The sequence below is a fragment of the Chelonia mydas genome, chromosome 9 (assembly GCF_015237465.2).
Source record: "Chelonia mydas isolate rCheMyd1 chromosome 9, rCheMyd1.pri.v2, whole genome shotgun sequence".
NCBI lineage: Eukaryota > Metazoa > Chordata > Testudines > Cheloniidae > Chelonia > Chelonia mydas.
Genome location: NC_057855.1, coordinates 101,068,167 through 101,090,602, shown reverse-complemented (window position 1 = coordinate 101,090,602; position 22,436 = coordinate 101,068,167). Strand labels below are relative to the sequence as shown.

Sequence of the window (22,436 nt, the reverse complement as noted above, 5' to 3'; positions counted from 1 at the left end):
CCAGCTGGTTGGTGCAGGGTGCTGTCGGGCACTGGCAGACCCTGCTTTACACAGTGCTCGTTGCGAGGGGTGGGGCACAAACACCAGGGTCCATTTGGGGCATATGAACATCCAGCCCTGTTCTTCCATGTGGGGCCAGCTCGCAGCAGGGAGATCTTAGGGCGCTGGAACTCTGGCGGCTCATGCCACCCAGAGGTGCCTGGGACTTCGCTGCTGGGCCACGTGCCCTGCCCCCACCCCAGAGATGCGCCAGGCCCCCAGCCAGCACGGCGCTGGCAGGTCCCTTCATGGAGGGTGTGACGTTACTGACATAACCGGTAACCGTACAGATTGTTGCTGCAGCCACTGTTATATATTTGCAAAAAGAACAGGAGGACTTGTGGCACCTTAGAGACTAACCCATTTATTTGAGCATAAGCTTTCGTGAGCTACACCTCACTTCATCGGATGCGAATGTCCTCCTGTTCTTTTTGCAAATACAGACTAGCACGGCTGCTACTCTGAAACCTGTTATATATTTGCAGCAAATATTCTACAAAGGTTGTTGTGTAAGGTGTCTATGGAAAGGTTATAATTTGCTGATTATGATTATGCTATCTGTATGGGTGTATCATTTTTGTAGTTGAAGTTATGAATATTGGCTATGTACTTGTATCACAAAAAGAAAAGGAGGACTTGTGGCACCTTAGAGACTATTTATTTGAGCATAAGCTTTCATGAGCTACAGCTCACTTCATCCAGTGTGTTTTGTGTATCTCAGTGTGTTTTGTTTCTAAGTAGCTTCAGTGAAGCATTTGGTCAGCTTCTTGAGAAGGGACCAGTCTCAGCAAGTGCCCAGTCAAGAAACACTTAGCTGACAATTAACTTTGGGAGACGCCAATCCACATCTGAGCCTTCCTGAAAACGTTCAAACTAACATGTAAACAATGGCGTGGGCCTGTAAAGAACTGAGCCAGGCATGGACCTGTGACTTGCCCATGTGACTCCAGACTCCATCTTGCTGTGATCTTGCAGGGGAGAACCAAGGGGTTTCCACCCACAAAAGAAAGAATATAAAAGGCTGCTGCAGCTCCTCCATTTTTGTCTTCACTCCTGCTTCTTGTCTCTGGCGGAACTTTGCTACATGCTGCAGCGCTGAACGAAGGTCTGAGGACCCCTCCCAGCTGGGGATGTTCTCCAGAGACTGGATTTGAACCTGCCGTTTATTCCATCACTGCTGCAAGCCTGAACCAAGAACTTGGCCATCACTGGATGTCATTGATTCCGTTTCACCAGTTCTCGCTCTCGTCTCTATCTTTTCCCTTTTTTGAATAAACCTTTAGATTTTAGAGACTAAAGGATGGGCAACAGCGTGATTTGTGGGTAAGAGCTAATTTGTATATTGACCTGGGTCTGGGGCTTGGTCCTTTGGGATGGAGGGAATCTTTTTTCTTTTACTGGGGTGTTGGTTTTCATCACCATTTGTCCCCATAACGAGGGGCACTGATGGGGCTACTGGGAAACTGGAGTGTCTAAGGGAATTGCTTGTGTGACTTGTGGTTAGCCAGTGGGGTAAAACCAAAGTCCTCTCTGTCTGGTTGGTTTGGTTTGTCTTGGTGGGCACAGAAACCCCAGCCCTGGGCTGTAACTGCCCTGCTTGAAGCAATTTGTCCTGAATTGGTCCTCTCAGTTGGGTCCCACCCAAGCCAGCCATTCATCCTTACAGAGGACTCCCCAGAGCAGCTGGCCCTGGCTGCTCCGTGAGCAGGGAGCCCCAGCACAGAGGGGAAAGCCACTTAGCAGCTTCAGCACTGCCTGGGGCACCACCAGTGGGACCCTGCCCAGTGGCCCTAGGGGCTGCTGCGCTACAGGGCTTTGGAGCTGGGCTGTCAGAGGACGGATGGGCCAGTGGGCTGGGCATTAGCCTTGAACTAAGACTCCCGAGGTGCCCTTGGGCCTCTCGGGCTCAGGCCCCGGCTGTATGGTGGATGAAGGGTACAGGGGATGGGCTCAGCAGAGTATGGGAGTCATCTGGGAACTGCCAGCACAGCGCCATAGACAGACACTGCCCCTGTTGGGCAAAGCCTGGTCTGACCCTGACTACTGGGGTGTAGCCAAGGCTAGGGACCCACCCTGCCCGAGCCGTCCACCTTCTCTGAGCTGCCAGTGGCCAATTGCCTGATGCCTACTTGCCCAGCACCCGTGATTGCTGGAAGTGGTGGGGGGCAGATGCCAGGGTGGTGGAACGGGGGGAGGAGTGGAAATATTGTGGCATGTTGCTGGATGGTTCCACCCATGCCGGGGCAGCAAGAAAGGACCTGGAGGGGCTGGAGCAGCTGCAGTGGTGCCCGGGAGTGGGCTGGGGAGTGTATGAGATGTAAGACACTGGACCCCCCCACCCCAGCCTGCAGCCAGCCGCCACCCCATGGCTCAGTAGCTCCCCTCCCGCCCCATGCAGACCCCCCCGCTCCCCTTCTTAGCCCCCCCATGCAAAGCGAGCACCTGCTGCCAATGGCGCTGTCTGAGGGCTGCTCCCCAAGGCCCCTCGTGGCAAACCAGGCACAAGGCCTGTGTAGCTGGCGCTGGTAAATGCCAATGAACCCCCCATGCTGGGCTGTGGTTGCCCAGTCCCTGACCTGCCTTGCCCCCCGCTAGACTCTGGTGGCCTCCTCCTCCCCAGCCACCAGCTGGCCTTTGAGACTCCTCCCCGGCCTCCCACACAGCTCACAGGATGCCACACTATTCAAAATAGCATTTGTTTTATTTGGAGTTTGTTACTCTGCGCAGGTGATGGTATAAATACATTCTGCACTCAGCACAGCTCTGCCCAAGCCCCCCTCCTACCCGAGACCCCGCATCGCCTGCTCTGCCCTGGTGTCCTGCTCTGCCCCCACGTGCCCTCCCTGCCCCAAGGCCCTGCTCTGCCCCTCCCCGTTTTTGGGGAGATCCCCTACATTGCCCTCAATGGCATGAAATGGGGAATGCACACCTGGCCGACCATCTCAGAATGGGCCGGGCCTGGCTCTGGTCTCCTTTGACCCAACTGGGATGGGGCGGGAGGAAATAGGTCACAGAGCCCTGGGGGGAGGAGAGGACTCAGGCCCTGGGGGGGGCGGGATCAGGTGGCAGAGCCCTGGGGTGGGAGTCAGGCCCTGTGGGGGAGGCGCAGAGAGCAGAGCCCAAGGGTGGCGGGAGGGTGGGGGGCAGATCCAGGGGGAGGGAGGCGCATGGCCGCAGCTCTGGCTTGGTCCTGTGGAGCGAGCGAAGCGTGCCCATGTCAGCCAGCAGCCATGCAGGGGGAGGCAGGAGGGGCCTAGCCATTGGCGCAGAATGCTCTGCTCTGCGGAGCTGCTGGGGGAGTGGGTTAGCCCCTGGCCTCTCACTGGCTGGGGCCCAACCCCTGCACCCCCCGAGCCCGCTTGTGTCCGGACACTGATGCCTGGAGCATGCCGCATCAGCTCGCATGTGGGCAGGCGCTGCCTCAGGGTGCCTCTGCCAGGGCCCCCCTTCCCTTGGCACCCTAGGGGGGCATCCTCGGGCACAGCCATGGTGTACAGTTCAGTGCTCCCGCGCATGGAGGGAATGGCCAAGGGCAGCTTGTGTCCAACAGCCCGGGTTCAATGCAGCCATGGGTCTCTCCCCCTCCAGGGCGATAGCTGTGTTTGGGCTCGAGGGCTGCTCCCCCGGGGCTGCCCCATGCAGAGTCCTCCAGTGCTGAGAATGGAAGAAACTCATATCACCCCAACTTTACCCAGCTGTGCTACATGTTCCTGCTAGCCCAGCCCTGGACTCCCCCACAGCCCTGACAGTGCCCCTCCATCCTGCCCCACAGACCTGGCCACTCCTGAGTGGTGACTGCTAGAACATTGAGGTCTTTCTGGGAGGTAGAGAAGTGTCTAGCAAGGACTGAGCTGAGATGTCAATAAAACTTACCCTGAGCCCCACATACTGTGTGACCCCCCCCACACACCATTCACTGCACTACCCAAGTAGGTGGCCCCCTCCCCCTGGCATGAGCTGAGTCCTCTCCACACCAGGCTGGGTGAGCCAGGGCTCTCCTGTGCAGCTGGCTGACCCCGTGTCCCTGCACTGACCCACAGCAGCTCCCACAGGGGCAGAGTGGAGCCAGAGGCACAAGGCAGGGACAGAGGCAGAACGTGGCAGGCAACAGGGCTGGCGAAGGATGGGAGCAGCAATGGGACTGGCAGAGGGCAGTAAGATATGGCAACGGCAGTGGTGAAAAACATCAAGAGTTGCAGAGGATTGCGGGGAGGGGAGCTGGCAGAAGACTGGTGTTGGGGGGGGGAACCGGTAGAGGACTGGGGCAGGGCTAGCAGAGGACGGGGGCAGGGATGTGGGGGAGCTGGCAGAGGATGGGGGTGGGCGGAGCCAGCAGAGGATGGTGGGGAGGGGAAGCTGGCAGAGGATGGGGTGGGAGGGGGCTGGCAGGAGGTGGGGGAGCTGGCAGAGGATGGTGGGAAGGGGGCTGACAGGAGACGGGGGTGGGGCCGGCAGAGGACGGGGGAGTTGGCAGAGGATGGCGGGGAGGGGGCCGGCAGGGGATGGGGCGGGGAGTTGGCAGAGGAGGAGACGGTGGAGCTGGGCGGTGGGGTAGCCAGCGAATGATGGGGATGGAGGGTCATTAGCAGGATTTAGCAGTGAGGTGCGGTGTAGCGGGGTATCAGTGAAGGGGCAGGGGTCCTAGGCCGGGCGGTGCGGTGGGGACGAGGCGTGTGACGGGTGGCAATGGCTGTTGGCCGCGCAGAACGACGATCACAGACTTGGGCCATAGCACACACGTTATTTGGCTGAAGTACACAGACATGAACAACTGGGGAGGGGAAATATCAAAAATAGAAAAGAGGGCTGCATGGCAGTCCCGCGGGTACGTGCCCTGCTGGCCAGGCTGCTGGTTTGGTGGCATGGCACAGATGGTCTCTCTTGGGAAGGCAGCGAGCGGGGGCCTGGCTGATGGGAGCAGCGTGGCACACGCTGAGATTCTAACTGGCTTTTTACTTTATATCAAGAACACCTGGTTTAAAATCTTTACAAAGGACAAAACGCAGTGACTCTGTTAGTGTGTAAAGAACTAAAGATCTGCTTAAAAACATCTCTGCAAAGAGACACGACCGACACAAAAGAGATTCTCTGCAGCAAGAGGAGCAGAGGTGCTGACCCCACACCTAGGGTTGGCCTGCCAGACTGGGCACTGAGCCCTCGCCCCCCCCCCAGTGCCAGACCAAGCACCAAGCCCTCACCCCCACCTCCAAGCGCCAGACCGGGCACCGAGCCCTGCCCACCCCCCCAGCACCAGACTGGGCACCGAGCTCCTCCGCCCAGCGCCAGACTAGGCACTGAACCCCCGCCTGCCCGGGGCTGGACCAGGCACCAAACCCCCCTGCCCAGCGCCGGACTGGGCACTGAGTCCACCCACCCAGCAACAACCCGGGCACTGAGCCCACCCACCAGTGCCAGTGGTCCAAGGCAGCTGCTTCACACCACAATTTGATAGAGTGCTGGAGCCTTTTCCATGGCACTTTGAATGGCAAATTTCAATCAACCCCACAGGTCCAATGGAAAGAGAATGCCAAGGACAGCTCCTAGCCAGTCCCCAATGTACTTGGGCAGTAGGGAAGAGGGCTCCGGGAGGCACCACCTCCCCAGGGGTGCAGAGTCCTCTAGTGCCATGTACAGGCCAGGGGGCAGGCGGGTCCTTCTCACTGTCCTGCATGGGGGTTTCCAGTGGGATGCAGCATGCAGGGCTGCGTGACGCTCTCTGCACCTGCTCTGCTGTCCGTTCTCCTGCACCGCTCTGGCTGGGCCCTGCTGCCCTGGCGTCAGCCCTCTCTGCACATGGAGAGTCAAAGCACTTTACAAAATAAGAACAACAAAATAAAGAGCGAGCCGGAGGGGCGAGCAGCCCACCTGTCTCGCACTAGGGGTCCTGCCGGCCCTGGGGCTCTGCTCCGCCCTGCCCCGCCGGGTGGGTCCATCTGTGTGTGCTGCCCAGTCTGCATCGGTCAGCTCCCGCAGCCCCAGCCTGTGTCCCCGGTGTGCGTGCGTGTGTGCGGGCATGGGTGGGCACAGCCCCTGGAGCTATACCCTGGTGGTGGAGTGTGAGTGCGGGAGCCCCGCACTGTTGAACCCTGCTGCAAAGGTGTTGTAGGGGTGCAGGGTCTGCAGGCCCACCAGGGAGTTGGGGATCATGGTGATGGTGTTGGGGGTCATCAGAGGGATGTCGTCTGGGGAACGGCGCAAGGTCAGCGTGTAGTCGGGCAGGGAGGTGAGCCGCAGGGCGTCGTGCGCCTGCCCTGACTCGCATTCGTGATGGGCCTGGTTCATCTGCAGGGAGGGGATCTCCTCCTCAGGCGTGTGGCCAATGTCGTTGGGGGCGCTGCGCTGGGGGCTGGGCTGGCGGTGTGTGTCCTGCCGGCGCTTGTCCTTGCGGTAGTAGAGTGCGGCGAAGGCCAGCACGTTGAGGAAGAGCAGGGAGGCGCCCACAGCGATGGTGACGCTCAGCTCGGTGGAGTAGTCCCGGGGGTTCTCGATCAGCAGTGTTCCAGCCTCCTGCTCCGGGCTCCACTTCTCCCTGGGGTTCTCGCTGTTGTAAGCTGGGGAGATGGCTGGACGCTTGGTAGTCCAGATTTTGCCGTTGGGCCGGCGGGTGATGTGTGAGTTCTGCGTGGCGTCTGGCGGTGGCACTTTGGTGGTGGTCGAGGTATAGTGGAACATGTCGTGCAGGTTGTACAGGTGGGGCACCAGGTGCTTCCAGAAGGCCACCTTGGTGGCTCGGTAGTGGTCTCGCACTCTCGGCTTCAGGCCAATGTGCAGGTACAGCTGGTCGCGAGGGTTGTACTTGGACCACGCCACTTCCTCAAAACGGTTGGCCTTGGTGTGAATGAACTTGGTGTCCTGGGGGACAGGCTTGTTGGGGTCCCTGGGAAACACAACAGAAACCGTCCATGTGGCACTGGAGAAGCACGTAGAGACAGGGCGCTGCACAGAGCTCTTGGGAGAGCCACGCACAGACGGGGCCCAGCCCTGGCTTGGTTTGCCCATAGGAAGAGGGACTACCAGTGCACTAGAGCCCCGGATAGCGCAGAACGGCCCTTGCTGGTGTTCATCAATCCTGACCCACAGCCCCTGCTGGCCCCGCTCTGCCAATGCTCCTTGATTCTGACCTCGGGTCTCATGCTTCCCCCTCATTGCCATAGCGGGGCACCTGACTGTAGTAGGGGACTCCTGCGCAGACAGTGAAAGGGGTGAATGTGTAACATGGGCTTAAGCTAAACCCACCCCCATCCCGGCTCTTGTGAAATCTCCATTGGATTCAGCCCTCCAGAACGGCAAGTAGGTGACTGACCCAGCTGAGCACCAGGCTGCTCCAATCAGAGCTGAGGGGCTATGCTAACCCAGTGCAGTGTAGCAACCCCTCCGAATGGCACCCATGCCTCTGCTCGTGGGATTTCCCAGCATCCTTGCCGTGCCTCAAGAAATGTCACCCCTCCAAGGCTCTGCCTGTGCAGAAGGCTCTGCAGTGATGCCCGCCCCCCTGAGGAGTTCCTGTCAGGGCAGGATCCTCACCCTAGTGCCTGACTCCTGGCCCTAGAATACGGTAGGGCCCCGCATGCCCCAGAGAGAGGGTGCGCACACACAGGGAGGGAGCATGCGCACATACAGTGCGGGGAGGGACGGCATGCACACACACACACACACACACAGGGAGGGAGCATGCGCACATACAGTGCGGGGAGGGACGGCATGCACACACACACACACACACACACACACAGAGGGAGTGCACACATGCACATGAGGAGGGAGCACATACCCCCTTCCTCTGGAAAGGTGTGCACACACGCACACACACACAGGGAAGTGTGTGACCGAATGCACCCCTGCATTCACACCCTACACATCACTGTAATAATCTTTGTACAAAATATGCCTTATGAGGTATCATTTGAAAACTAGTAACTCACTGGTCAATAATACCATGGTGACGTGTGCAGCCACATTCTATGTAAAGTCAGGAACATAAGATGAAATTACGACTGAAATGTGTTTACCAGACAAGTCTGGGGAGGGGGTAAGCCTGTTTCTCAAAGACACTGTTGCCAGGTTGATTGGCCATCACCAGTTGATTGGCCATCACCAGTTACCTGGCCATTCTTTGGCCATGTCTAGCTCATTAAGTCTTAGTTACTGGAAAGTGTTTTAGCTTTATTTCTCTCGTAACCATTTCTCATGTTACTGCCTTACACCTGTATTCTTTCTTAAAATCTAGCTCTCTGTAGTTAAATAAATAGGTTTGTGTTTTAAGCAGACCTAATCCAGTGCTGTGTTGACACTGAATGCCAATTAAAGTAGCAAACTGTTGTGCACTGACCCCTTACAGGGGCAATGGACCTCTAATATCTGAGTTGCCCGGGAAAGAACTGGACGGTGCAGAAGACACGTTTTGGGGGAAAATTCAGGACTGGCTGTATGTCAGGGTCACCCTACAGGTACCAACCAAGGCTGTGGCAGACAGAGTGTGGCTGGGGGATGAGTGCTGCTAGACCAGGGCTCCAGCTACCCACTGTGACGTTATTGACATAATCTGGGACCGTATAGATCATTGTTGCAACCAAGGTCCTGTAGTGGCACCAAATCTTGTACAAAGGGGGTCAAAATAAGGTGTCTAAGACAAGGTTATAGTTTGCTGGTTAGGATTATGCTATCTGTATGCATGTATCATTTTTGTATTTAAAGATATAACTATTGGCTCTGTACTGTCTGTAGTTCAAACTCGTGCTGTGCTTCTGGGTGACACCCCAGACAAGCTGGTGTCAGCTCTGCCTAGCCTGCTGGATGGCCCATTAAGGACCATCAGCGACACAACTGACCCACTGAGAGAAGGCAGACACGTCTGGGGACTCAGCCAGGTGTGCAGGGACCTGCCTAGGGACAGAACTCTGAGGTGTTTCCAGGCCATGGGATGGGCAGCTTGTCCTTGGGACACAGAAAGCAGAGACCACATGGCAAGAGAGTATACAAAGCTGCTGCAGCTCCTCCAGCTGGTCTTCAATCCTGCTTCTGACCTCTGGAGGGACTTGGCTACACTGAAGATTTGAACAAAGGACTGAATGACCCCTCCTAGCTGAGGATGTTCTCCAGAGACTGGATTTGAACCTGCCGTTTATTCCATCACTGCTGCAAGCCTGAACCAAGAACTTGGCCATTACTGGATGTCATTGATTCCATTTAACCAATTCTAGCTCTCAGCTATATTTCCTTCCCTTTATGAATAAACCTTTAGATTTTAGAGACTAAAGGATTGGCAACAGCGTGATTTGTGGGTAAGATCTGATTTGTATACTGACCTGGGTCTGGGGCTTGGTCCTTTGGGCTTGAGAGAACCTTTTTTCTTTTACTGGGGTATTGGTTTTCATAACCATTCGTCCCCATAAAGAGTGGCACTGGTGGGGCTACTGGGAAACTGGAGTGTCTAAGGGAATTGCTTGTGTGACTTGTGGTTCGCCAGTGGGGTAAAACCAAAGTCCTCTCTGTCTGGCTGGTTTGGTTTGCCTTAGAGGTGGAAAAACCCCAGCCTTGGGCTGTAACTGTCCTATTTTAAGCAATTTGTCCTGCATTGACACTCTCAGTTGGGTCCTGCCAGAACCAGCATCGTTACACACACAAACACTCTGGGTGTGCCCTGCATGCTGGTGGCTGGTTGTGAGAGGGAGCTGTAACAGCAAAGCATGTTGAGACCCCCCCAGGTTATGGGGCTGATGGTGACACAACCCTTATTAGTCTGGATTGCACCCCAGAGTGTGAGTGTGCAAACACATGCACACACAGAGGGAAGGTGTGCAGACACACTCTCCTGCCACACTAACACAAAAGCTGAGTGAGGCACACGCACGCACACACACGGGAGGTGCATGTGGACACACACACGGGGGGGGGCACATGCACACACACAGAGGGATGGCACACACACATCCACATCACCCCCCCAGGGGAAGGGAGGTGCGCAACCAAACATGCGCAGGGAGACGCGCACGCACACACCCAGGTCCAGGGAGATGCACACAAGGATGCACATACACACATATGGGGAGGGCATGCACACAAACACACACACAGAGAGGAAGGTGCACACACACACACACAGAGGGAGGCGGGCACACACACACAGAGGGAGGAGCATGCACACACGCACATGTGCAGACACACACAGGGAGGTGGACAGACACACACACAGGCCCAGGGAGGGCTCAGCATCCCTCACCCAGTCTTGGCGAAGTTGGTCCAGTACGTCATCACCACGGCACTGAGCATGACGTCATTTTTGGAGAAGTTGCAAGGGAAGAGGTCAGTGGGGCCAATCATGGGGATCCCGAAGACATAAGGCACCTCATCTCCATGGGCCGCGTCAGACCATGCGGGCTTCATGAGGCTCTGGCAGTGGTGGTAGAAGGCGTAGAAGTAGGTTGGGGACCCGTAGCGGGCATGCAGGTCGGCCGTCACCACTGACGGCTCCACCCACTGGTGGTCAGTGAACAGGGCCACCAGGGTTTTGCGGCGTGTCTCGGGGTTGTCCCTGTCTGCCCAGTCTGTGTACATGAACTTGATGGTCTCCCGCAAAGTGTCCTTCCCCTCTGGGTAGCCATACAGGTTATCCACAAAGTTGGAGACAGAGTAGTCAAAGTCACTGCCCGAGACACCATCCTCAGGATCCACCACGCCCTCCACAAACTTCAGCCCCTCACCCTGGTTCACCCCCAGCATGATGTCATAGTTCAGGAACTCGCCCTGCTCCATCAGGATCTCAGGGTCGTCCGGGATGACATCTCCATCGATGACGGGCCCGAAGGCCACGTGGTAGCGGGCTGGCTGGATATCTTGCTCCACCAGCTCCTTGGCACTCTTCTGTCGCAGACAATCCACCATGTCCACAGTGTCCAGCACGTTGCAGCCCACCTTGTCGGCCAGCAGGCTGGTATACTTCACAGGCTGGTAGTTGACTGCCCAGCTGGAGAGGGCAGAGCCGCTCTGGATGATGGCTCTTTGGAAGAGACCTGCAGGCAAAGAGGAGCATGAATGGCAGCTCATGGCAGGGGCACTCTAGGCACAGCATAGAAGGGGCTAACCAGCTCCTCTGTGTAGGAGCCCCCAAACACACAATCATCTCACATGGGGGGATAGAAGCAGGGGCCCCAGCTTCAGGAGAGGCCCTTGATGATGCAGGACTGGACCCTTGGGGGCATGGGACATTGCCTGCAGGCCTCTTCCTGCTCTCCTTCTCTTGGTGCGGCAAGAGTGAGATGTGAGTCTGACTGATGGGCACCTAAAGGCTCTCTAATGCAGAGCCCCATGGACAGCTTGCCTCAGGGCTACATCTAATGCAGCGTCCCCCAGGCCCCAACAATCACAGGAACTTCTCAAAAGTCTAAGTCATGGGTTTGGTCTGTCCGCCCCCCGTGCCTGAGACAATTACAGTGCTGCCAGTGATTTTGCTCCCAGGCCCACTGCGCTAGGTGCTGTCAAACACAGTCAGTGTCTCCTCTGCAACAGGCTGAGTTTATACAAGCAGCTAAGAGAGTAACTCGCTGCAGAGGGGAAACGTGCACCTCACCAATTCCGCTGTAGCACAGCCAGACAAGCTGCAGCAGGGGGCAGAGCTCCCTGGGGGGCTGGGCACAGACACACGTCTACACTGTCTCCGCCTGCGTTTGTTAGCACGTCCCTTCAAGCAGCAGGAGTACAGAGTTGCAGGTACGCAAGGTACAGTGGGACCATGCCTGTGACCTGCAGCAGCAGCATGCTCAGTGCTACACAACTGGGGCCTGGCCCCACAGAGCCTACAGGCAAAGCAGAAAACAGAGCTGCTATGCCCTGGAAGGGGGTGATGCTCCTGCCCTGCTGCAGTCCAGCAGCCTCCCGCCCACCTGTCTTGAAGAGAGCTCGTGATGGCACCAGAGAATCCCTCCAGCTGCTCTGCCCTGGCACGACCCTTCACAGTGTTGGTAGCTGGCAGAGCTAAGCCTGTGCTAGGGCAGCTTAACCCTGCATGTCCCATTCAGCTGCTCCCACTGGGTACCATCACTCTCCCCCCGCCCCCCACGACATACTTCCTGCCCAGCTGGGCCCAGCTGGCTGCCAATGCAGGCCTCACAGGGCACAAAGGAGGCCTTTCTGCTGGAGGGAACACAGAAGGGAGTGGACTCTTGCCCTGGAAAGCAGGGCCACAAAGGCCCTGGCCCAGGCAGTGGAATGCATGGCCAGACTCCAGCTCCACATCAATGGAAATTGTGCTCAGAATACAAAGGGCTCCCAGGAAATGGAGCCTGCGGGGGCTGAGATGGGAGGAGACGGGGCTTGGAGTGCACACCCTGGGGCTCTCTGCTCCTCCGCCTCTCAGGCCACGAGAGCCTTGGGGGAGCTGAGAGCTCAGCCCCTCTGGGACCTGGCCCAACGGGGATCTCGCTGTGTCCCCCATGCTGCCAACCCAACTCTGTCGTGGCACCTGCCAGCAGTGCAATGGCGACAGGACTAAGGTGACATGGCAGCTTCCTGACACCTGTCCTACCAACTACCATTAACTTCCCTGGGCCAGCATACCTTTTGTGTGGCACCAGGGAACCGTCCCAGCTCAGCTCCCCGGCCAGGGGTCCTATTGGGAGCAGCAGGAGGGAGCAGGGCTGCTTGGACTACAGGGGACCCTTTGGAGACTGGGATTCCCACATGGGATTGGCCCAGGGGCCCCGCTTGCCCAGGGGCCCCGCTTGCCCAGGTGCCAGACTCTGACGCTACTTGCGGCTGCTGGTCTTGGCCTTTTCCATAGCAGGCCCGCCCCCACCTAGCTAGGACTTAGCCAGCACGCCCTCCATTCGGCACAAAGGGAAGGGGGCAAGGGGCTGTGATCCCTTGACACTTGTTCCCTAGCTCCAGCGCAGAAGCCCTTCTATAGCTAGTGCTGGAGGAAGCTGCTTCCCAGCCCCAGCCAGGCTGAGCTCTGGCTGAGGCTGGACGCTGGAGGGTACCAGGTCCATGATGCCCATCCAGGAGCATGGGTATGTGTAAAGTCACTGTGACCATCCTTACCCATGCCACCCCCAATCTTCACCTTGCTCTCTGCTGCTCCAGCAGCCCCACTGAGTCTCTTGCAGGCTCCTGATTGTATGCGCTCAGAAAATAGATTTCTTTTTCTTTCTATTTATGCTTCACAACCCTGTACACACAGATTTTTGTGCCAATATAATGGCGGGGGGGAAGTAACTTTTTAACAACATACTTCTACCAGCACGCTCCCAAGGGTGGCTCAGTTAGCCAGGTAGTGAACGTGCCGCAGGCCCTGCCCATCCAGGAACAGCTACCCCAGGACAAGGCTGTACTGCTTACACTGGACACGCAGCGTAGGCACCTTTGTGTGCAGACAAGCCCTTAGCCTTCTAATGTCCACCGTTCCTCTGCCCTCGTTTATGCTCCTTCCTCTTGGCCCCGTCTGGGCTGGATTCCTGGTTTGCCTTTTAGCCAGACTAGGTTCTCTCTTGCCTTCCTGCGTTCTTGCCTGGGCAGAGATTCACCTGTTGCGGCAACTCCCTCCTGGCTGTGGAAACACTTTCCTTGCGAACGCTGAGGATTTTAACGTGTAAATGTGTTTTCTGACGTGCTCCCTCCTGGTTTGAAAAGCTCCACTGTACGGCCAGTGCACAGGGGCAACCCTGCGCCCAGGATACTGAGCTGCCGTATACGGAATGCTACCAATTCCTCCATTCCTGCTGTGCCTTCCTCCTGCACTGAGAGGGGGGCAGTCTCCAACCCCGGGGGGATGGCTACGCGGCAATCCCAGCTGCCACTGCAGCAGAGGTAACAGTAACAGTGAAGACGCAATTCCAGGGTCTGTAGCACCTGCGCCCTCACTGCTCTGTTTAGCCATGTTAGTGCAGTTACACCGGCAAGTGCTGCAGTCACACGTGGGCTGCAGCCCCTACACAGTGAGAGCAAATTTACAAGGAAAATAGTCAAAATGTCCTTTGGGCCAACAGAGGCAGGTCTGAGACCAGAGCCGGCTTCCCTCCCCTACGCACCACGCCCCTCCCCACCCTCAGCCACAGCAATGAATCACAATCGCTGTGGCCTACCGTTAGGGGAATGGGAACTCAGACAGTGTGCAGCCCGGAGTATTTTGCCATCCTCCCCAAGGCTCACAAGCACACGCAGCATTCTGGCACGCAGCAATTTACATTGTGGGAGCAGATCTCAACAGGTCCCAAGAGCCTGGACGGTGAGAACTCACTCAGCAGGGCAGGCTGGGCTAGTGCCCAGCTCAGCAGACACTGCCGATGGCAGGAGCTTCACGGTGGCAAACAGGAACAGGTTTTCTTGGAATTTCTTTGGGTTTTTTAAATTAGAGAAAGAAAAGTCTGAATAAGTGGAGACGAGGGTGTCCAGAGCCTCAGAGCAAGGGACTGCTTCCCAGGACTCTTAACCACATCCCAATAGAATAGGGCTGGGCTTTCCCCCACTTGGGGCATCTGCATCTGGTTAGTGACCAGCTGGCTTTCAGGGTCCACACGCAGAGTTAGGAGGGGCCTAGGCACGCAATTGCTCTGGGCAGGGGGACCGGAACTGTCACTTCTGGGATTAGTTTTGCATGACAAAAACATGTACTGGTGTTTGGGGAGCAATGGCACATGTGGGCACTGGGGTTGACTTGGTTGAGCTTCTGACCCTCTCGTGCTTTGCAGGGCAGGGAGCATTTACTGCTTCAGATGACTTGGTGCCAGAAGTTGAATATTGTTCTCTATACATCAGTGGGCAGGGGAACCACCCCGGTGCTCAGTGGCTATCAGCACTGGAGCCCCTGGGCACACAGAGGGTTTCTTTGCAGGGGAACCAGCCTGGTTCTGCTCAGCAGCTGTTGGTGCTGGAGGCCCTGGGCACACAGGAGGTTGGTTCATGGGTTGCCAGGGGACTGTGCCAGTCAGCGTTACTGGCTGTTCACTCCCATAAAGCGGAAGCAGTGGGCTTGTGCTGTTGAATGTTTTCAGCTGTACTTCTCTGGAGGGCTGGCTCAAACTCATGGTTTCTTTATAGCTTAGAGGTCCACGGAGCTTCCCCTTGTAAAGCCAGCTTGAGGCCCCCAAGAGATTGTATTTGGAGGGCCAGGGATGTCTGATTTAGGATATTTCAGTTACTGTCTTGGTAAGAACATGGGGGTTGGGGTTTCTCGAGACGCGCGGACGGCGACCGTCAGTACATCTCAGCAGTAACTGTCTTTCCTTGGCAGGAGGATGTCGGGGCTGGGGCTGGAGAGGGGGTGGAGCACAGGGAGTGGTAGGACAGGAGAATTTACATTATTGAAGACAAAATGAAACCACCCCAGAAGTATGTGGGCAGTGCCTGCTAGCCCCTCCCCATGCCACATCCATCTTGGGAGCTGGAGTGCATTGGCCAGGCCCTGGCGAGCTGCTGCCCTCAAAACACTGAGGCTCGGGCTGCACTTTGAAAACGATGCCAACCTAGCTCTGCTGCTCCGAGCTGTGATAATATCACGCTGAGTGCTGTGGGTTAGGGCGACCTAGGCCCCCGTGGAGACGCGGCGAGGTTGACGGAAGGGTTTTTCCATCGCCCGGAGGTGGGTTACCCACCCTGACAGAAACCCCCTCTGGCGCTGTAGGAAGCATCCACACTTCAGCGCTACAGCAGCACGCCTGCAGTACCGTGGTTTTGCCCCTGCAGTATAGACAGACCCTAGTTCTGAACTCTCAGGCTGCTGTTTCCAGGAGGTGTAACCCTCGTGTGGGTGATGGCATCACCACATCAGCAGACTGCAGGCTCTTTATCTTGGGTGGGGCTCCCAGGCTGTGGGGGCCGTTCCAGGGGGACTCTCAGGTCCCTGACTGATGTGTATGGTGCAGAGGACAGGGTGTTTTACTCCTCTGCGTGCGTGGCTGCCTGGGATAGCTGCTGTCTATTTTCTCAGCCACTCTTGTTTGCGGCAGCTTTAAGGTTCTGGCTGCCAGACGGGGTTGGGAGCGGTTTTAAAATCTATGCAGTAGCAATTACCCTCCTGCTTGTTAATGAGTGTCTGCTGGGTAAAGACAGTGCTGGTGGTTTGTTTCCTGGCAAGGAATCCACTTTGATTTCAATGTATTACATTGGGGGGTGCTTTCCCCAGGGCAGCCTGGTACAGCGCATGTCCCTTTCTGCCTTTCACAGTGCTGGGAGAGGATGCACTAATTAGTGATTCATTAACAGCTCTTGATCACTTATATTATTAAAGTAAAACCTAGGAAGCCTATACCCACCTGATCTTTGCAGCTCTGATCTTTGAAGCCCAGCCCCACGTGGCCCTCCTCTCCCCCCCACCCTCCTGCCATGTCTTGCCCCAGAGTCTCTGGGGCAGGGTTATTGTTAGTGCACTGCCCAGCCCAAGGGGGCCCTGATCACACATACAAAGACCAATGGCAGCAGAAGCACCAGTGCTCCAGGGCCAGCACGGTTCCTCGGGGCATCCTCTTACATAGTGCTGGGCACTTCACCCACATACCCCGGCCCCAGAGTAGCTACCTTGGGTCCCCTGTGTGGGTGATGGCCTGACTACATGACCATGAGGGGGGAGGGTCCCAGAACCCAGGCTGCAGCAGGCGAGCCCAAACATGTACACTGCAATGTTTAGCCCCAGGACCCTGGGTCAACTGACCCAGGCCAGCCGTGGCCAGACCGCCTGTCTTTTACTGCAGTGTAGAATGTCCCCTCAGAGCCAAGCCCAGGATTCCTGGCACAGGTGGGGCTCCTGCAGGGGGAGAGGAAAGGCAGGGCTCGGAGCAGGGCTCTGCTCTGCAGCGTCTCAGGCAGTTACTTCCCCTTCGGGGCTCTCTCCCCTCTTCCACGCTGGGATTTTAGTCTGATTACCAAGCAAAGCAAGCGACCTTCAGTAACCCCAGCTGCTGCTGAGGTTTCCATCCCTCCTGGGGCCGCCGGCCCGCTGCTCCAATGGATTGCCGTGTGGCAGGGACAGGAGCAGGTGCAGGCAGAACGCCATGTCCGGGGCAGAGAGCTGGCAGCTGCAGTCCAGGGCCCCACAGCCAGTGACCGAGGCAGCCCCCTGCCATCTTTCTCCAGGTAAACAACTCCCCTCCTCCAGCACTGCGGCCGGTGCTGGCCCATTGGGCATGTGCAGGCTCTGGGAAGCCCAGGGGAATGAACGGGGAGGAGCTGGCTGGGCACCATCTGGGCAGATGAGCAGATCATCAGCATCCCAAGCAGGTGTAACTGTTTCGCTGGGAAAAAAACGGAAGCCCTGCAGCGGTGGATCTGCCCCACCAGAAATGATCTCTGCAAAGAGCGCGACCCCGCCCTCACAGCCCGTCACCAGCCTGCCCCTGCAGCATTCCTGCAATGGAGAGAGCCAGCCTGCACGCTGCTGTGTGCGCGCACACGCACACTCACGCCCACAGGCTCCTCGCCCTCCTGAGGTGCAGAGAAAGCCATTCCCCCTCCCACTGACATTCACCAGCTCCAGAGAAATCCATATCCTGCACACACATTACACACACCTGCTCCTACACGTGTGTGCACATGCACTAGGAACACACACCTGCTCCTACAAGCAGATTTGCACCAATATATACACACTGACACCTGACTATATATCCAATAGCATGCACACAGACTCCTGCAGGGAGGCACACACCTACTCTCTACACCAGTGGCTCTCAACCTTCCCAGACTGCTGTGCCCCTTTCAGGAGTTGGATTTTTCTTGCGTACCCCAAGTTTCACCTCACTTGAAAACTACTTGCTTACAAACATACAAAAGTGTCACAGCACAGTATTATTGGAAAATTGCTGAATTTCTCATTTTTACCCTATAATTATATAATACGTCAATTGGGATATAAATCTTGTACTTATTTTACAGTGTATCAGTATATAGAGCAGTACAAACAAGTCATTGTCTGTATGAAATTTTAGGTTGTACTGACTTCACTAATGCTTTTTATGTCACCTGTTGTACAAGTAGGCAAATACCTAGGTGAGCTGATGCACCCCTGGCAGAGTTCTGTGTACCCCCAGGGGTACATGTACCCCTAGATGAGAACCCCTCCTCTCCACAAACCTGCACCTCCACACATGTTGTACACATGCAGAGACAGTTGCATGCACGCACACACTTCTGGGAATACACATGAACACACCTGCTGCCTTCGTACACCCAGGATGCAAACCCCACCCCCGCTTAAACACACCCTGCCGGCATCCAGAGGAGGAAGACATAGCTTTTCCATGTAGCAGCTCCAGCAGGGGCAGCCTAGGGTTTTCCCCAACCAGCTCACACACAGGGACATTGCAGCTGCCTCGCCCATGCTAGGAGTCACTGTGCTGAGTGAAGGCGCGAACCCCGCCGTCTTTCCTCGTGCAGACACTCATAAATGCTTCAGGTGCCATAAGAAATAACATCCATCTGCAGCCTTGTGGAGCAGGGCTGAACAGAGCCAGGCAGCTGGCTGCCATCGCCTTTCCAGAGGTGCGTGCCCAGGTGGAGTCCGTTCCTGGGGACGGCTGCACAGGGAAAGAACTGGCCCAGCAGAGGGAGAAAGCTGGGTCCAGCCCTAGGGACACACACCAGGAGGCAGCGCTCACCTGTACTGTGAGGGGTGCAGAGCACACACCTCTTGAGACGAGAGGTTATCAGAGGAAACCAAGGCCTGTCCCAAAGAGGAGCGCCTCCCAGACATGACAGCCCATAGCAGGAGGTGCCCTGGGAGGTGCCATGTCCCATGTGGGGACTGTGCCAGGGCAGCAGGAAGCATGCAGGCTCTGGCCTTCACCTCATTTTGAACCCAGGACCCTTTGGACAAGCTCACAGCAGGAGTGCAGGGCCGCTCCAGCAGCAGATCTTCGAGAAAGTCTGCAGAGAACTTTGCTTGGTGGACCTGCAAATTTCCTGAACAAAAATGGACCTGAGGCCAGCAAACATGACACCCATGCCCTAGGCACACCTGCGTCCAGGTGACCTAAGGAGGGGAGTGAGACACACAGCCAGGCAGCTGCTGGATCTAGGGCACAGCTCAGCCACAGTACCAACATTGCATGCAGGCTGGATGGGCAAAGGGTCTTCATGTTCTGAGATAACCTCTTCCACTCCAGCTTGTGCAGAATGGTGTGGGGGTAGGAGGGGCAGAGTCCACAGCACCACCATATGCATCCTTTGGGAAGCCAGCCACCAGAGCCTGAAGCCGCCTCGTTTCACCAGGGCTACAGCCATATCCAACCAAATGGAGGCCTTTCAACAGGGGGCTTCAAAGCCTGGTCACTAGGCCCTGGGCAGAGGCTGGGTCCCCTGCCCTGAGTGCACGAAGAGCTCACAGAGCTGCCAACAAATGATGAAGGAAGATGCCTGAGCCAGTAGCCTCTCACCACCCCATCTGAGCTGCACAACTGAACACCCTCCACATCCATTCTTGTCCCCCTGCACCCACTGGGTAGGAACCCACTTACTCAGCCAGACCCTCCCTCCTCAGAGAGGTCTGTCACCACAAATAAAACTCAGACCCAAGAAGTTCTGTGTGCAGCCAACGCCTGAAAGGCAAAGGAGATTCAGCACCCAGGGTCTGGTAACACGCTCAGAGAGTGGCTCAAGCCCTGTCTTGGTGCAAGCCTCTCAGGGACGGGGGAGGAGTCCCTGGGGCACCGCTGCATAGGCAGCAGGTGACAGAGCCCAGAAGACAACTGTATGCATCAGAGTCACACTAGGCCAAACCCAGCCCTGGGGACCTGCAGAGGGCTAACCCCCAGGAGGAGCATGGTGGCTTCCCCGTGCCCTTGAGTGCTGGCTGCAAGGATGTGCACATCTGGTGTGCATAGAGGTGGGATTGGAAAGGTCTACTGGAGAGCAGCGGGGCGGGCAGGGCACTTGGCTGAATAGGGATTGGTCCCTCCTTTTCACCCTGCTCCAGGATACAAAAGGAAACACCTCTCGGGAGACACAAGCCTGGCTCCCAGCTGCAGAGGCCAGTGACACTCTCCCTGGCCTCTGACCTGGAGATTACCTGGGGCCTGCGCAATGCATGTCCATCAGCGAGAGCCCCGCTGGGCACTACGGCCCCTGCACCCACGTGGAATCTCCTCGGCCTGAAGGAATCCTACCCTGCTAATGCATCACGAAACCGACTGAGTGAGCCAGGGGCTTTCCTGCCTTTGCTGCAGCTGGTCTGGCAAACTTCCGGCACATCCAGTGCTAAAGGGCCACCCTTGGCAGCGCTGGTTCTAGGGGCCAGTCTGGCTCTCCGAATCCCCACACTGCGTGCTCATGATCATCCCTCCTGATGACCCCCGGGGCTGTGTAGAGCAAGAGCAGGCACCGCTCCCACGGCGGGAGAGGGCATATTGCGGCAAGATGGGATGGCTGGCCTGCACTCTCTAGGGCTTTGTGCCCTATCTCTCTGATCCTTTCTTTCCTTACGCTAAACTGATCCCATGGTCCATTATTCTAAAGGACCCATCTGTCTAGGGTCCATCAGAGGCAGGCAGCTGCTGAGCTTCCTCCACCAGCAGATCCTCAGGGTGGGACCCCAGTGCCTAGGGAGCCAAATCTGCTGGGTGGCACTGAGCACCCGCAACTGGAACTCAGCACCCAGTTCTTTGAGAATCTACCCTTCACCTGCACCATGTGTGCAGGCCTGCTCCTGCCCCTCCCGAGGGCTGGCTGGCACTGCCCTCTCATCCACCTTCACCCCCATCACACACCCCCTTGCTTCTGCCGCAGGGCTCAATGGAGCCCAGCAAGGCACATCTCAGCACCCACCCAGAAGGAGCTACACGAGCTCCAGGGCACTAGGTGCTGGCACCCTGCCGTTTGGGACTCACTCAGGCTAAAGCTGGGGTGATAGGCGGCCTGGGAAGAACAGCCAGGAGGACGTTGCCGCGGAAGCGAGCACAGTTTGGAGACAGCGCCGAGTCTCAAACGAGCACCTCATTGGCAGCACGGGAGAGGGAACCAAGAGGGCAGCACAGCAGCTTCATCCCCCCGTCAGAACACGGCAACACTGAGGGAGGGACCGGCTCCCGCACCCGCACAAGTGGGACCGTAGTCCCTCTGGAGAGCCAGCGACGCACCTCGGAGAGTCACTGGCACATGCCCACACCCTGTACCCCACTCGAACATGTCCCTGCCCCAGATAGCCACCCCACCATATCCCTGCCCTCACCCAGATACACGCACCCCTGTACCCGATCCCACCATATCCCCGCCCTCACCCAGATACCCACATGCACCCCTGTACCCCATCCCACCATATCCCCGCCCCCCCACAGATACCTGTCACGCACCCCTGTGCCCCACCCCACCATATCACCGCCCCCCCCACAGATACCCGCATACACCCCTGTACCCCACTCAAACATGTCCCTTCTCCACACGGATACATGCATGTACCCCTGTAACCCACCCCAGCTTCCACACAAATACCTGCATGCACCCCTATAGCCCACTTCCACCCTATCCCAGCTCACAGATACCCCCGTGCATCCTGTACCCCTCCCCCACCATATGCCTACCCCTTCACAGATACCTGCACGCACCCCTATATCCCACTCCCGCATATCCATGCCCAAACACTGGTACCCCCATGCTCCCGTTTCCGAACCTCACATATCCCCACCCTCCCACCCCCATATATACCTCTAACCCTCCCCAGGTACCTGCACCCACCCCTATGCCTCAGCCTCCCCCCCGCATTTCTCAGGTACATGCACACACTCCTGTCTCTCCTGCCTGCCCCCCCACCCCATATACACACACCCTATGCCCCAGCCCCCAGGTACCTGCATAGAGCCCCATGCTTCACCTGTTACATCCCTCAGCATATGCACACTCCCCTAGAGCTGTTCCTTGTAATGTCTCCCTGGCAATGGGAAATGTTCTGCAGCATTAGGAGGCAGCCTGGGCCAGAGTGATTAGGCTGTATTCAGTCTCCATGCTTCTGTAATGAAATGTGATTGTTTGGGGCTCTTCTGGAAATCACCTAATTTCTGTTGTTTCCAGAGGCCCTGCAGAGCCTGTGTGCTGCAGGGGCTTCTAGGTAGTATACGGTCCTTTGTAGACACCCTTGTGTGGGTGACAGTATGACCGATCATCAGCAGGCAACTGATTAGTGGGGGTCCCTGGTGTAATACAGCCAGCCATGCCCAGATAGGTAGATGACACCCCTGTATTCTACCAACTTCGGAACAGCTTCCTGAGGGGGCCGCATGCTCTCTGCCCAAAGCTAAGAACTCGCTGAGTGGCATGGTTATTGCAAGCTGTTTGTACAGGAACAATTTCAGCGCTGTGCAATGTGTAGAAGATTGTGTTTGCAGGATGCTGGGACTGAAAGCTCTCACCTGAGGAGGGGAAGGCGGAGAGCTGACCCACTCAGCATCCGTGGAGACAGCCTGCATTTACTGGCTGGACTGGAT

The 22,436-nt window shown here is 57.0% G+C and overlaps 1 protein-coding gene across 6 annotated transcripts in view; it reads right to left on the bottom strand.

The window, feature by feature from the left end:
- Window positions 1-2,723: 2,723 nt before the first annotated feature.
- Window positions 2,724-22,436, bottom strand: part of NLGN3 (neuroligin 3) — a 104,200-nt gene continuing 84,487 nt past the window's right edge. For 4 of the 6 annotated variants that reach the window (XM_037909200.2, XM_037909198.2, XM_043522564.1 and 1 more), the window contains 2 exons: window positions 10,259-11,048; window positions 2,730-6,916 (listed from right to left, as the gene is read on the bottom strand). In XM_037909200.2, the coding sequence (XP_037765128.1) occupies window positions 6,076-6,916; window positions 10,259-11,048 (1,631 nt within the window). In that variant the 3' untranslated portion in view covers window positions 2,730-6,075. Of the gene's footprint in view, window positions 6,917-10,258; window positions 11,049-22,436 lie in introns of all 6 variants that reach the window. The other 2 variants (XM_037909199.2, XM_043522566.1) reach the window with 1 other exon arrangement.